The following is a 14,175-nucleotide window of genomic DNA, read 5'->3' on the forward strand; positions in this document are numbered from 1 at the left end:
CTGCTCCGACGCCCCTTTCCCTTCCAGCCTTCTCGCTCCCTGCCGGGTGGCCGGTAAGCACATGCCAGCGTCTGCGCCCCCTCCCGGGCACCCGGGGCTGCTGTCCCTGAGCCATGCAGGGGCTGCCCAGGAAAGGAAATCCCGGAGGAAGCCATTATTGTTATCACATTCCCCTGTTGTCGTCACTGGCTGAGGCGTGCCTAGCGGCCCCTGTCCCGCACAGGCTCCCGCGGTGTCAGCCCCTTTTCCAGCTCGCTGGAGCCGGCCGCTCCGGGCGAGGCTACCGCATCCGAGCCCTGGAGGGAGCGGTGGCCCCCAGCGTCTCCGCTCCAAGGCTCTCAGAGTTGACGAAGTCCCAGGCCCGGTGCGGAGCTTCAAAAACAAACAAACAACAACAACAACAACAACAAAAACCCCGACGGTGCCAGGCGAGACTTGCCCGGGGACCTGAGCTAGGACATGAGCTGCACCCTGATTATGACACAGACGAACAAGGTGACCTTGGCAGGTGGCTTCCCCTCTCGCGGATTCAGTTTGCCTCCCCATAACCCACAGAGGAGGCTGAGACCCCATGCTTCTCGGAGAGATTGAGGGAAGAAAGCCAGCCCACCCTCGCTCCCTTGCCGCGCGTGGACTGTGGGCTGGGTCTCGCGCGGAGAGCTGGGGAGAGGCGAGCGCGTGGAGGAGAGGCTGGCGCGGGCCCCGCGCAGGGCGTGGGTGGAGGCGCGGCGCCCAGGGCACGCGCAGACCCTTTAGTGCTTCCGTTCCTCACCACTCCCCAGAGTGGTACAATCCCTCAGCGCTCGCCGCCCGCACACCTTGGCACGAGCTGCACTCTCCCCCGCCAGAACAGCCAGCCCGCCGCCCAGTTTGCCTAATCCGTTCAAGCCTCACCTCCTCCGCGAAGCTCTCCCGGGTTAACCCCATCACTTCCAACCACTCAGTCTGGCATGTACTCCAGTTTTTTTTGTTGTTTTAGGAAGCGCACACGCAGTCTCATTGTCTGGAAAAACAATGTTGGGATTAGATGTCTATCACCAGAACCCTAAATTCATTCTGACGGGTGTTCACAAGTCCGGTGTATTCCGAAGGGTGCGTCTGATGGGTTTCTTGCCTGGGCTAACTAACCACTCCCACCCTCCACCTTCCGCATCCATGCTCACTCTTTACCCCACTCCGACGAACCCTCCTCTTCAGAGAATGTCACAGCTTGGAGTGCACAATCCATCACCATCCCCTTTTCATTCCACACTGGCGGCAGATGTGAGGGGCAGGGAACAGTGTGCATTTGAAGTTTTAACTCCCAGCTCAGCCACCGACTTCGCTGTAAGCCACTCCTTACCCTGTGCTTTAGTTTAAATGAGGCAAAATGAGGTAATGCCTGGGAAGGTGCTATAGCTTTGAAAGTAAGGAATACACCTGCTGGCAAGCTGAGCGCTGCCTCCATGAACTTGGGGCTTGTGACCACTGAGAGGGGCGCGCTCTTCCCTCCGGCTACCCCAGCCTCTGAGAGACAGAACTGCGGCCAGTCTCTGTCCAGTCGCCAGTGCAGCACCTTGACCCGAGAGGGAGGGAGGATGGGGTTCCAGTCCCGGTCCTTTATTCATTGGTCGCATGACTTTGGACACCTCTTCCTCTGGGACTCAGTTTACTCATCTGAAAAAATAGGGATAATAATTGATTGAAGGAGAGTTGGAAACTTTTTGTCACCCCATGTCTCTGTATAAAAATAATCATGAGCGGTACAGTGTTTGGCAGCCGACTTTGCTCGTGAATTCCGACCTCACATGCTTCACAGAGGGGTTTCTGGCCAGAGTCCCTGGAGTTCTCCCTGATTTGTCATACTGCTCACCCCACGTCCTTTTTCTGGTTCTCTCCTCCACACCTGTTTCTGCCTCCGTGTGTGGGGAGCTGGGGCCACGAGGTGACAGGTGGTGGAGAGGGGTTGAGATACCCTGGGGTGGACCTGCACAAGTCGGTGTTCCTTGGGAGAAGATTGGTTGGGAGGTCCCCAAACTTGAAAGTGAAAGTCGCTCAGTCGTGTCTGACTCCATGGACTGTAGCCTCCCTGACTGCTGTGTCCATGGGATTCTCCAGGCAAGAATACTGGAGTAACTGTACCCTCCTCCAGGGGAATCTTCCCAACCAAGGGGTCGAACCCAGGTCTCCCGCATTACAGGCAGATTCTTTAGTATCTGAGCCATCAGGGAAGCCCCCCAAGCTTGAGGAGCTCCGCTTAGGGCTGGTGGGCGGGGCCTTGGGCGGGACTAGTCAGCCTAGGGGCGGGGCTATGGAGATTAGCATTCTCTAGAACAGGGTCGGTGCTCAGAAAGCTCCCACCTCCTCACCTGGCTCTGGCGCCGGGAATAGAGCCATGTCTATGGGGACAGGGCCCCGGAGGCGGGGCTTAGGCGTGGGGGGGGAGAGGCTGGGGAGCCTAGAGGCGGGGCTTGGGGAGCTCGCCCCACGCGGGGCGGGGCTCCGGCAGCCGCGGGAGCCGCAGTTCGGACTCCCAGCGCCACAGCCGCCGCAGTTGCCTTCACTCTGGTGGCCCCGCGGCCCTGCGGGGAGTCTGGGGGTCGGCCCGCCGTTCGGACTTGGCGCGGGGCCCGCCACGCCTCTCCCTCCCTCGGTGGGGCCTAGACGGTCGGGGGCCGCGGAGAAATGGAGCCGTCTCCCACTACGGGGGGCTCGGAGACCACTCGTCTGGTGGGCCCCCGAGACCGCGGCGGCGCTGGTGGCGGCCTGCGTTTGAAGAGGTAGGACGGATCTGGGTCGGCCCTCAGCCGAGGAGGGGCGCTACCCTTCTGCTTTCCGTCTATTTCGTTGTCTCGGCTGGCTGGCCTTCCCAGCGCACCGCGACCCCCTTGGCTTCGTGGCGGCCAGGCTCTGCCTCTCTGGCCGCGCAGACGCCCCCAGCTCGCACAGCCAGCCCCGGCCCCTGCAGGCGGACACCCCGCTCTGGCTCCTCTCGGCCACCCTCCTCCCGGTCCCGAGAAACTGATCCCTGGCCCGTCCCCCCAAGCCCCTCGACCTTCCCCGCGAGCGACTGCCCCTCCGTCGGGCCGGAGTCCGCTCCAGGAACCCCGATGTACCCATTGCTCCGGGGGCCCTGCCGTGGGAGCCCCTCAGAGTCCCATCTGCAGGCCCCCGGCCCTACCCTCCGAGCGCCCGGCTTCGGGGAGCAGCCTCCAGCTGTGGACACCCGGGCCGAAGATGGGCCCGGGCTCCGCAGCGGGTCTTGTCGGCTCCTGGAGGGGCGGGCGGCCGCGGGGAAGCGAGGGGGCGGTAAGGAAGGAGCAGGTGCGGTCTGGGCGGCGGGGGTATTCCCGGCTCCGCACAGACGGGGCCGGGGGCGGCGAGGTGTGAAATGAGGCGCGCCGAGCAGTCGGGACAGCGGGCCGGGGGCGGCCGGAGAACCGCCTCCGCGTCCCGCCGGCTTCGTCCGCCTTGTCCCTCCGAGCGGCCGCGCCGGGCCCTCCCTGGTCACCTCCGCCGGCCTTTTTGTCTGTTGCCCCACCGTCCGTTTATCTCGGGAATTTGACAGAGTCTCCGGCTTTTGCTTTTTCCTCATCTCTCCTTTTCCCTCCCAACCCCTGTCCCTTTGTCTCTGATGCGGTGCCTCTGTGTATTTCTCGCTCCTTCTCTGGGTGGAGGCCTTAAACCTGGATGGGTGGGCGAGTGGATGAGCAGAAGGGAGGGAAGACCCCCCTCTGAATCCCTCCCACGGAGGACCACAGTTGTGGGGGCTCCAGCCGTGGCCCTAGCATGTCTTCACATCCCTTTTGACTCTGCTTCAAGACAGTCTCCCCTCTCTACCTGTTCCCTCTACCGCACTCAATATTATTTGTTGTTTGTCCGGGGTTTCAGAGGGCCAGGGAGAGAGAATTGTCTTTCCTTCTCTCTAAACAGCAGGTAGCCCCACTACACCCACACACCAACAATGAGGCTTCTTTAGTGCCCAGTAATGCCAAACAAAAGGGAGCAGCCTGTTGATGGCTGACTACCTTGATGCCTGGCTGCACTGTGTCTTCCCCAGGCCAGGAAGGGCATCTTGCCCACTGCCCCAAAGCCACTTACCCTCTGTTTGTTCTTCAGACCCGGATCTCTGACTCCCAGTTTCGCCTCATTCTCATATGACCATTAGTCACCAAATCCTGCAGTATTTTCTGAAAGAGGTTCTTCCCTACCTGCCTGCCCCTCCTCTAAAATTCTGCGCAGGGAGCCTCTGGCCTGGTCTGCTCTGGACCACTCCATCTCCTCTCCTCTCTTCCTCCTCTCCTCTCTTCCTCCCAGACTAGTGCATCAGCAAGGTCATTCATCTCATGGCTCAGGAACGATCAAATCAATCAGCGCATCTCCCTTTATGTTCCTTTGAGCCCATCACTTTCCTCCTCAGTCCTTCCCTTGGTTCCTCACACTTACGCTCCAAGCTGCATATCTTGTCTTTGTCGTTCCATATGTCTGGAGCCCCTTTGTTTACCTCTGTGAGCTTCTCCTTATTCCCATTAGAGTTGGTCACTCCTTCCCCTGTGATGAAGTCCTTTGTTCATAACCCTTCCGGCCCCAGCTTCTCCTTGCATAGTAAGTCATTTGTGACACAAGTCTCCCACCAGCCTGAGCTTCAGTACATGTACACTGCTACACTGCCCGGTATATCTTGTTGAAGAATGAGGACAGATTTCAAAGCCACCCTCATCTCCTGTCTCCTCTGGAAACACACCTGTATCATACCATCTAGATTCTAAGTCTTAGCAGGGGATTCCAAGAAGTTAATCTACCTGCCAGTTTTCCCTAGAAGCACCAAATGTGCCCTCTCCTCCCTCCCACCTAAATTCACCCATTGGCAGAGTTTTCCTCAACCAGAAGACCCCCAGGCACCTCTCCCCACTTTACTACTGGGATTGCCTTTCTATCATCTGGAGCCTTCATCTTCTCTCAAGGTTTTTCTTGTCACACCTCCATAGGATTCCCAGGACTGTACTTTTCTACTTAGGTCCTTCATGCTTTGGAAGGTTCTATTCTCCACTCCCCCCCTCCACTCCCACCCCTCAGACTTTAGGTTGGGTGGTATCAGGGTCGAGAATTAGGCCAGAGTGGACTGAAAATTCAGTCAGTCTGAGCTCAGCCTCTCGCATCCCCAGGTGATGCTAGAGGTGAGGCCCCCCAGACCCATTCACTGGTCCAGGGAGGCTTACAGTCCTGTGCAGTTAAGGCGGCCTCTGCTGGATGCTTATGGTCCCACTGGTCCCACTGATGCATGACAGACTCCCAACCCAGCGCTCTTGCTGCTGCCACCCCAGCCACAGCAGTCTGCACTGTCTCCTCCCCATGACAACCCAGCTCTGGAATCTGGCCAGTAATTCTCCATGCCAAGAACTTCAGACTTTTTGGGTCCCCACATTCTACTCCTCTCTTAAAGGGCCACATTCAGCTGCATGTCTAGAGAGGGAAGTGGAAGGACCGGGAATGGAGGCACCCAGAGGTAGGTCCAGGAAGGAGGCCAGGTCTGAGCCCCACCCGGCACTTTCACACCGCTTCCCCATCGTACTGCCTTCACCAGCACATGCACCTCCTCTTTATCAAAAGCCTCTCTATCTTCCCAGGCCCTTCTCAGGGGCCTCCTTCGGTGTCCTTGGGCCTTCGGGTCCTTCGGGCCTTCCCTGGTGTCTTCATTAGAGTCAGTGTATCCCTCTATCTGAGCCCTGATATCACTTTGTTTTCGCTGCTCTAAGGCAATGCTGCGGCTGCTGCTAAGTCACTTCAGTCGTGTCCGACTCTATGCGACCCCATAGATGGCAGCCCACCAGGCTCCCCCGTCCCTGGGATTCTCCAGGCAACAACACTGGAGTGGGTTGCCATTTCCTTCTCCAATGCATGAAAGTGAAAAGTGAAAGTGAAGTCGCTCAATTGTGTCCGACTCTTAGCGACCCCATGGACTGCAGCCCACCAGGTTCCTCTGTCCGTGGGATTCTCCAGGCAAGAGTACTGGAATGGGGTGCCATTGCCTTCTCCAGCTCTAAGGCAATAGCTACCTTCTAAAACATCTCACAGTACTTAGGTAGACATTTGTCTTGTTCACCAAAGGCTCCAAGACATTAGAAAGGATACCCAGTTCATTTGTATTCCTTGTGATGCCTGTCATAATGACGATTTGGTTGGAGTCGAATCTCAGCTCGACCACTAACTAGCTGTGTCGCCTCCATAAGTCCCCTCCCTCTCTGAGCCTTGTCCGTCTAATTCCTTAGTAAGCGGTAGACTAGCTCATCTCTAAGGTGCTTTCCCTTTGTGTTGTGAGACTCTGCGGCTCTGTATATGAAAGGAAAAGGGAGGCTGCGATCTGAGTCATCCGTTTAGCCCCCATCTCTCCTGTGGCCCTCTGTGTACAAGGCTCCTGGTTTTGACCAGGACTCGGAAAAGGAGAGAGAGATGGGACATCTGCTGAAGCTAATCTAGGGGACCCAGGACCTGGGAGTGAGGAAGGAGCAGGCGAGCCCTTGAGCCAGGCCCCATATTGAACTGTGTTGCCTGCCTCAGTCTCTTCACAGAGGCTCCTGAGCCCCTCCCCGAGGAGCCCAAACCTGTGGAGATGTCCTTCCACCACTGCCACCGGGACCCCCTGCCTCAGCCGGGTCTCACCCCGGAGAGGATGCAGGCGCAGAGGCAGCTGTGCACCGCCTGTGCTGTGTGCTGCGTCTTCATGGCCGGGGAGGTGGTTGGTAAGTTAGAGAGCAACTCCTCCAACTCCATCCGCAGGATGCCTGCCTAAGTTCCTGGGTGGAGATGCAGACAAGACGGGGTTGGCTGGGACGGGGGAGCCAGGTGTTCAGGACTCAGGAAGTAGGAGAGGGTGAGGGACAGGCAGTACCAGGGGGACTCAGGACTGGCTTATCAGTACAAACTGGTCCTTTAAAAGCCCTATTTCTTATTAAAACGTTATTGTTGGGACTTCCCTGGTGGTCCAGTGGCTAAGACTCCATGCTCCCAGTGCAGGGGGCCTGGGTTCAATCCCCGTCAGGGAACCAGAGCCCACATGTTGCAGCTAAAGATCCCACACGCCGCAACAAGGATGGAAGATCCTGCGTGCTGCCACTAAGACCTGGTGCAGCTGAATGTTTTAAAAGAAACTGTTATTGTAGAAAAACTAGAAAACGAGAATGAGTGAAAAGAAGATGTGTGATCCCATCACCAGAGAAAAACTACCATTCACATTTTGGTATATGTCCCCCCCGATCTCTTTTCCATGCCTCCACACGCACAGCATGATATTTGCTTAATGGAACCAGATGATACGTCACTTCACCCTTGCAGGTGGGTACTTGGCGCACAGCCTGGCCATTATGACTGACGCGGCCCACCTGTTGGCGGACGTGGGCAGCATGATGGGCAGCCTCTTCTCCCTCTGGCTCTCTACCCGTCCAGCCACCCGCACCATGACCTTTGGCTGGCACCGCTCAGGTAAGGTGCCTGCATGGCCTGAGAACCCTTCGACCTGGCCAGAAGGTACCTCTCAGGGTCCTGGGCCGCTCTCTGACAGCTTGTCTCCCCCTGCAGAGACTCTGGGGGCTCTGGCCTCTGTGGTCTCCCTCTGGATGGTCACTGGCATCCTCCTGTACCTGGCCTTCATCCGCCTGCTGCACAGCGACTACCACATCGAGGGGGGTGCCATGCTGCTGACCGCCAGCATTGCGGTCTGTGCCAATCTGCTGTACGTTCCAGTATGGAGCAGGCACCATGTCGGAGTGGGGGTGAGGGGTCCTCCTGCAGGCTGGGAGAGCAGACTATTCACCCAGCAGACCCGCAGCACATGCACACAGTTCTTGCCTTGCTGCCCTGGGGATGTCTGAGAGGGGGCTGGGGTGGAGACCTAAAATTCAGGGTCAACAGACCTTGGTTAAAGGCCTGCTGGGTACTGGCCCCTCTGCTGGGGACCATCATCAATGTTGTCCATTTAAAGCACACAACCACCCCTACGAGGTAGGTAGTGTCACCCCTGACATTCAGTTAATGAAAGATGCTCGAGTGGTTAGGATTCCAGCTTTCATGGATGAGAGCCTGGGGTTTGATACCCGTTCGGGGTGCTGAGATTCTGCAAACTGCGCAGTGTGGCCAAAACAAATAACGAGAGGTGACAAGGGGCCTTGCCTGCCCAGGACATGTAGCAATTTCAGTAGCAGGGCCAAGATCTGAATCTACATCTCTAGTACCAAGTATTCCTCCCCAGGCGGCTCTGTTTGTCTCTCTTGGACAGCATTGCTTTCTTCTGAGGACTGGGAAAATAGGGAGAAAACAGGTAGAGAAAGGGCTCCTGGGAGGTGAGAGGAGGGGGCATGGAAGTGGGTGGAGGATGCTGGGAGCAGGCCACCTGGGCTGAGCTGCTCTGCTTCCCCCTCAGAATGGCTTTTGTGCTGCACCAGGCTGGGCCCCCCCACAGCCACGGGTCTAGGGGTGCAGAGTATGCACCACTAGAGGAGGGGTCCGGGGAGCCCTTGCCCCTGGGGAACACCAGCGTCCGGGCAGCCTTTGTGCACGTGCTGGGAGACCTCCTGCAGAGCCTTGGGGTGCTGATTGCCTCCATCCTCATCTACTTCAAGGTACCATGTGTGCAAGCCTGCCCAGTCTTGCCCTCGCCTCTCTACATCCCAGCCCTGCCTTCCCTGGGTCCCCTTCCCCACCCTACTCCACCTCCCAGCTCCATAGGACCCCTGGCCCAGGGTTATGGTCCCTTTCCCCTCTTGGGTCCTGTTTGTCCAGGGTGCCCCTAGATCTTCCCTTGAAAGGTTCCCAGTTCCCAAGCTCTTAGGGCTTTCTTTCTGTGCAGCCTCAGTACAAAGCAGCTGACCCCATCAGCACCTTCCTCTTCTCCATCTGTGCCCTTGGATCCACAGCTCCCACCCTGCGAGATGTTCTCCGTGTCCTCATGGAAGGTGAGCCCGATGATGCTGCTTTCTTACATCCCCTGCACCGGGCCCTCCCTGACCCCACTCCAGGACTAGGCACCCCTCTTTCCTCTGAAGAGTGTGTGGGGAGAAGGCTTATTGCTGGAAGGAGGATTGAGGGATGGGGTGAACTGTGGGGATCGGGGTGAATGGTACAGGATGGGGGAGGTGGGGTCCTGACCTCTGGGCAGGAGCAGCTTTGGCAATAAGACGTGGTGGGTGCTACTTGCAGGAACCCCCCGAAGTGTGAGCTTTGAACCCGTGCGGGACACCTTGTTGTCGGTGCCGGGAGTCCGGGCAATCCATGAGCTGCACCTGTGGTCCCTGACGTTCACGCACTACGTTGCCTCCGCACACCTGGCCATTGGTGAGTCCATGCTAGCCCCAGCCAGTTACTTCCCAGAAACATTTCTCCTTTCCCCTCCCACCCTCCAAACACAGGAAGCTGGTCTGAATTACTGGGACTGTTCCCATCTCTCTGGCTTTCTCGACCTCTGGCTCTGTTTTTGTATCTGTCTCTCTCTCATGCATGTTGGAGCCCTAGACAAGGTGTTCCAGGGGAGGTTTCACCCTCTTTAAAGTAGTACAGGGCACCAGTAATCCTTTAAAAGATCACTGGTACCCACAGGTCTAAGTGATGGGGCACAGAGAGGTAAATTGTGGCTTCTCACTCCACGTAACTTTTAAAAATGATGATTATGAAGACTGTATGGCAACTAGGAAAAATGTTTATGGTATAATGCTAAGAGAGAAAGCTGAATATAAAATTATAGCCACATTATGATTCAACTATTTAAAATATATAGGGTGACTCACAAGCTGACAAAGGATTTTTGAGTTTCTTCCAGATGCAAGAAGCAATCAGAGACTTGCAATTTGGATGCCAAAAATATTATACTCTGTAGGATATTTGATGGTAACTCTAGAGGGACAATGGGAACAGAATATTTGACATCTGGATCGTTGTGGAAAATCGGGTGGTGTGGCTGCTGAAATACACAGCTGTACACTGACACCAAAGAGAAGAAGCGAATAGCAAAATAAGAACAGTTTAGCGTGTTAGGCTAGTCAGTTAGGGATGAGTCTCCCCAAGCTTTTCTTTGAACAGTTGTACACTGTTCGTACAACAGAGAGAGAAAATAAAGCTCCCATTCAATCCTGGCTTTCATGCCATGCAAAACCCCTGGGTTCCCCTTCACCTATCCTTATCTGGACCCTGGCCTGGCTCCCCACTCCCCAGGGAGCTTGCTGCTTCTTATCACTCCCCCGCAGACTCCACGGCCGACCCCGAAGCTGTCCTAGCTGAAGCTACATCCCGGCTCCACTCCCGGTTTGGATTCTCCAGCTGTACCCTGCAGGTCGAGCAATACCAGCCTGAGATGGCCCAGTGCCTGCGCTGCCAGGAGCCCCCCCAAGCCTGAGCCCCGGCCCCAGCCACACCCCACTGCCAGGCCCAGGCTCTGCCCTGGACTCTCCTGCTTCCCTGCTCACGGAGAAGGGACAGAGCTGGGCCCGCACCCTTCCCCTCTCCCCCGCTTCCACCTGCCACCTGCCCCCCCAGCCCTAGTGGGCAAAACCAAAGTGTGTGTGTCAGGGAGTGGGCCAGAGTCAGGCTGAGCAGGGAAATCAGTGCAGTGGTGGTGGGGGTGGGTAGAAGTCCTGTGGTCCCCGCTCCCCATGGTCTGGGGAATCCCCAGTGTCCTTCTGTGCAGTTCATTTGTCTGCGTGGCAGCCTGGCTGGCTGGGGGCAACTGCCTGTCTGCGTGCTGTCCATGTGCCTATGCCTGGGGGAGGTCAGCAGGGGCCCCCTCCCCATGTGGCCCTTGCTCTGTCTATGCAGCAGCCCCAAAGCCCGCACTTTGTCCGTGTGTTCTAGCCCTGTGGTTCTGTGTCTGTGTGTGTTTCTTGGTGCTGTGGCCTGTGTGTCTCTGTGCCTTGCGTGGCTGTGCTGTGATCTTTATGAGTCTGCACCATCCGTGTGTCTGTGTGGGATTCTGTCTGTCCATCCTTCTGTTGGTGCTGTGCCCTCAGCTGTCCCAGAGAGAGGGAGACTCCGCCGAAGCTCCGCCAATAAACTTGTGTCAACTGCACCTCTCAGCCCTGTGCCGACTCCTTGGGAGGGGGACATAGAATCTGTCATCTGGGAACTGAGGGAATCCCTCATCCAGAGTGACCTTGCACAGCCCTCCGCCCCCTTCCCAGCCCCTCCACCCTCAAAGATCTGTTGCAATGCCGTGTAGGCCAAAACCTGCCAGTCTCTTTACTACCTTCCCTTACTTGGCAGCATGGAATCTGGGTCCTTGACACAGGGGGACACCCACACATTCTGGGCTTGGTTGTAGGAGAAAGCCAGATGGTGAGGGGCCAGGAGATCCCAAAGAGTCATTCTGACAGGGGTGGCTGGTGGGCCGGAAGCTGTGGCCATGTGGGGGAGTGATTGGACCACAGTGCTGACCTGGCTGTGTGCTCAAGCTGTGGGAGGTGCTGGGGAGCAGCCCCCAGTCCTGGCTGCCCCAACTCTGACTCCCAGCAACCAACTCGAGTCCAGGTTTAAGCTGGGGACCCCAAGGACCTCATTCATCATTACCCTCCCTTTGCCTTAAGAATCACGTTATTTTGACAGATTTGACCTTAAAAATCAGTCTCATTAAGGGATTGTTCATTTTCTCTTAAAAAAAAAAATCAAACTCTGTACTTTGATTTTTTTTTTTTTTTTGTATTTTGTACTTTGATTTTGATCTAGAGCAAGAGTCCACTAGCCTTCCCATCCTAGGTTGATATAAATTCCAACCTGCAGCTGAGACCTGAAGCAATTTCATTAGCCCATGCATATTTCTCCAAGGCTTCTCCCCTGCAATGGAAATATCTTTATTATTAAGTTAGCTTGATTTTTCACAATCAGGAAAGCAATACACGTTTGCTTTAAAAACCTATCAAAAGAGGGACTTCCCTGACGGTTCAGTGGTTAGGACTCTGCACGTCCACTGCAGGTGCACCGGTTCCATCCCTGGCTGGGGAACCAAGATCCCACAATCCATGTGACCGTCCAAAATCAAAACCTGTCGGAGGGAAATGTATACAGTGAATGATTCCCGTAAAATCTTACTCCCAGGGAGAATGGAGTCTGGAGTTTGGAGTCTGCTCACATTTTCTCATCTTCTACAAGAACATAAAAGGATTACTTTACAGTGAGAACATGTAACCTGCTTCTGTGATTCAGCTGTCCATCTGGGTGCATCTTTCCAAGTCAGTACACAGAGATTTCATCACTCATTTTAAGGTGTGGCCTTTGGACCCATTGAAGATAGGCCTCCTCACTCTGCTCTCCAGCTGCGGGCCTTGGACCAGGCTGGGTGAATTGTTCACTGCTGGCCGGCTAGCCTGAGTCGAGCATGGGAGGATGGGCTGGCAGTCCATCACACTCGGCGCCAAGGCTGCCCCAGCTGCAGTCTATGCTTTGCTAGTTCCTGATACTTTCTCATTTTACGACTCATTGACTATAGGCCCCAAGTGACAGGATGGGGGTGGGGAAGAGGGAGGAAATGAAGAGCGGAGAAAATGAGGACTAGATTTTTACACTAGGAACAGCCTTAAACAGCAGCCCTGCCCTATATGTACCAGGCTGTGTCCCCTTGCAGGGGAGGGGACAGACCTCACACAGAAAGCAATCCATCTCAGCCCCCCACCCATCCACTCCTGCAAAACAGGAAGAGAAAACGGAGGCTCAGAGAGGGAATGGGACTTACGCAAGGTCACCCAGCAAGTGACTGGGGCAGGTGCAGAGCCTGGGCTCTCACTCGCTCCCATCCAGGCCCTTGGAAGCTCTCACCCAGTTGAGTTTCTCAGCAAAACTCTTGCCCACTCCCTCCCAGCAACCTGCTGCTGCTAGTTCGCCCATCCTGGCACTCTGTGCTCAGACCCCTTGGTTCTGCCTCCGCCTTCTGCTCATACTCTGGTCACTAGTAACCCCGCTGCATTCCAGCTTTCCTAATTACTGAAAGAGGGGTGATGTGACGTTGTGGGTGTGAGTGTGCCTGGTATAGAGAGGGCATGGAGGAAAAGATTATCTTTTGTGTGGAATCTGAGAATCAGGGGGAGGATTTCAGGGCAAAGGGTGACCTGGCACCCTGACAGCGGAGACAGGAGCCCGCATTTATTGAGCTTATCCTTGGTACCAGGCAGTGCAAGGCAGAAAGTGTGATCTGTGCTTTATAGATGGAGAAACTGAGGCTGGCCCTGCCCATGCAGCTAGTCACTGTCAGAGTTGAGTCAAATTCAGTGCTGGCTGCACTAAGTCCCCAGCCCGTTTCCACACCACCCTGCCTTTCCACCCACCTCCTCCAGGCATTGCTCTGTCGGGGACAGGGAAGGACAGACAATCAGGAGCGTTTGCCCATTCATAGGGCACTCCCAAGGGAGTCCAGGAAATCCTTATCTGCAGGAGCTGCCTGTCCTCCCAATTATCTCCCCAACCCACCTCTCCACTCACTTACCCAGCAGGCCCATTCCTCTCGGTGTCCTTCCTTGATGATAAAAATGAATGGTGGAGAAAGAGGTGAGGAGAAAGGGCTGGGGAGGGGCGGGGACCAAGGGGAGGCTTGAGGAAGAGCAAAGCAGAGGAGGGGCCATCTGTCAGCCCAGCCCTGGCAGCTCTTTACAAGGCTGGTTAATAATACCAGGGGAGGAGAGGGGAGAGGGCCCCTCTGGAGGCCCAGAGGGACCAGGAACAAGGGAGAACCAGAGGAATAGGAGGTGGACCGGAGGGTCAGAGTGCCGTTGTAGGAGAATTCAAGAGAGGCCAAGGAGCTAGAAGGAAAAACCAGAGTGGGAGGCGGTGGGTTGAAGGGCCTCATGCTTCAGAGACACGAGGGGGATGTGGGTGGGGGGGCGGGGCGGTGGGATCAGGGCAGCTGGGCTGGCCCTGTCCTCCTCACAGAGCTGCTCACCTGGGGGCAGCCGGACCAGCTGGCCGCAGGCGGGACCAGGCCTTCCTGTCTGAGGGGCAAGGGCTGAGGACTCAGGGAGCAGGGGGCAGCCTGTCTGTGGCCAAGAGCACGCTCAGAGTGATAAAGCAGTGTCCTCCTCCCTCCGGGGACCCTGCTGCTCCTTCCAGCACTTCCCTAAGATGTGGGCCCATCCTGGCTGCCTTGAGCCACGCTGTCTGTAACAAAAGGGGGAGCAGCGTCCCCCTGTGGCCTGTGGTAGCAGCCCAGGCAGCCGGAAGATTCTGGAGGGA

At 56.4% G+C, this 14,175-nt stretch overlaps 1 protein-coding gene across 3 annotated transcripts; it reads left to right on the forward strand.

The window, feature by feature from the left end:
* The first annotated feature begins 218 nt into the window (after nt 1-218).
* Nucleotides 219-11,029, forward strand: SLC30A3 (solute carrier family 30 member 3). Of its 3 annotated transcripts, none has more exons than XM_006046185.4 (8): nt 219-495; nt 6,538-6,719; nt 7,312-7,458; nt 7,555-7,708; nt 8,396-8,594; nt 8,822-8,927; nt 9,172-9,306; nt 10,212-11,029. In XM_006046185.4, exons 2-8 carry the CDS (start codon nt 6,590-6,592, stop codon nt 10,358-10,360), a joined length of 1,020 nt encoding a protein of 339 aa, XP_006046247.1. In that variant the 5' UTR covers nt 219-495; nt 6,538-6,589; the 3' UTR covers nt 10,361-11,029. The 3 variants fall into 3 exon arrangements, with proteins under 3 accessions (XP_006046247.1, XP_006046246.1, XP_006046245.1); XM_006046184.4 differs by lacking the exon at nt 219-495 and adding an exon at nt 2,433-2,759 and having other exon boundaries at nt 10,180-11,029; XM_006046183.4 differs by lacking the exon at nt 219-495 and adding an exon at nt 2,441-2,759.
* The last annotated feature ends 3,146 nt before the right edge of the window (nt 11,030-14,175 follow it).

The sequence above is a fragment of the Bubalus bubalis genome, chromosome 12 (genome assembly GCF_019923935.1).
Source record: "Bubalus bubalis isolate 160015118507 breed Murrah chromosome 12, NDDB_SH_1, whole genome shotgun sequence".
Lineage (NCBI taxonomy): Eukaryota > Metazoa > Chordata > Mammalia > Artiodactyla > Bovidae > Bubalus > Bubalus bubalis.

Bases quoted from the DNA above. Each gene is read 5' to 3' on its own strand.
- SLC30A3 (XM_006046183.4), top strand. From the start codon at position 2,665: ATGGAGCCGTCTCCCACTACGGGGGGCTCGGAGACCACTCGTCTGGTG. The intron at 2,760-6,537 runs GTAGGACGGATC...TGCCTGCCTCAG, and splicing joins GGCGGCCTGCGTTTGAAGAG to TCTCTTCACAGAGGCTCCTG. The intron at 8,595-8,821 runs GTACCATGTGTG...CTTTCTGTGCAG, and splicing joins CCATCCTCATCTACTTCAAG to CCTCAGTACAAAGCAGCTGA.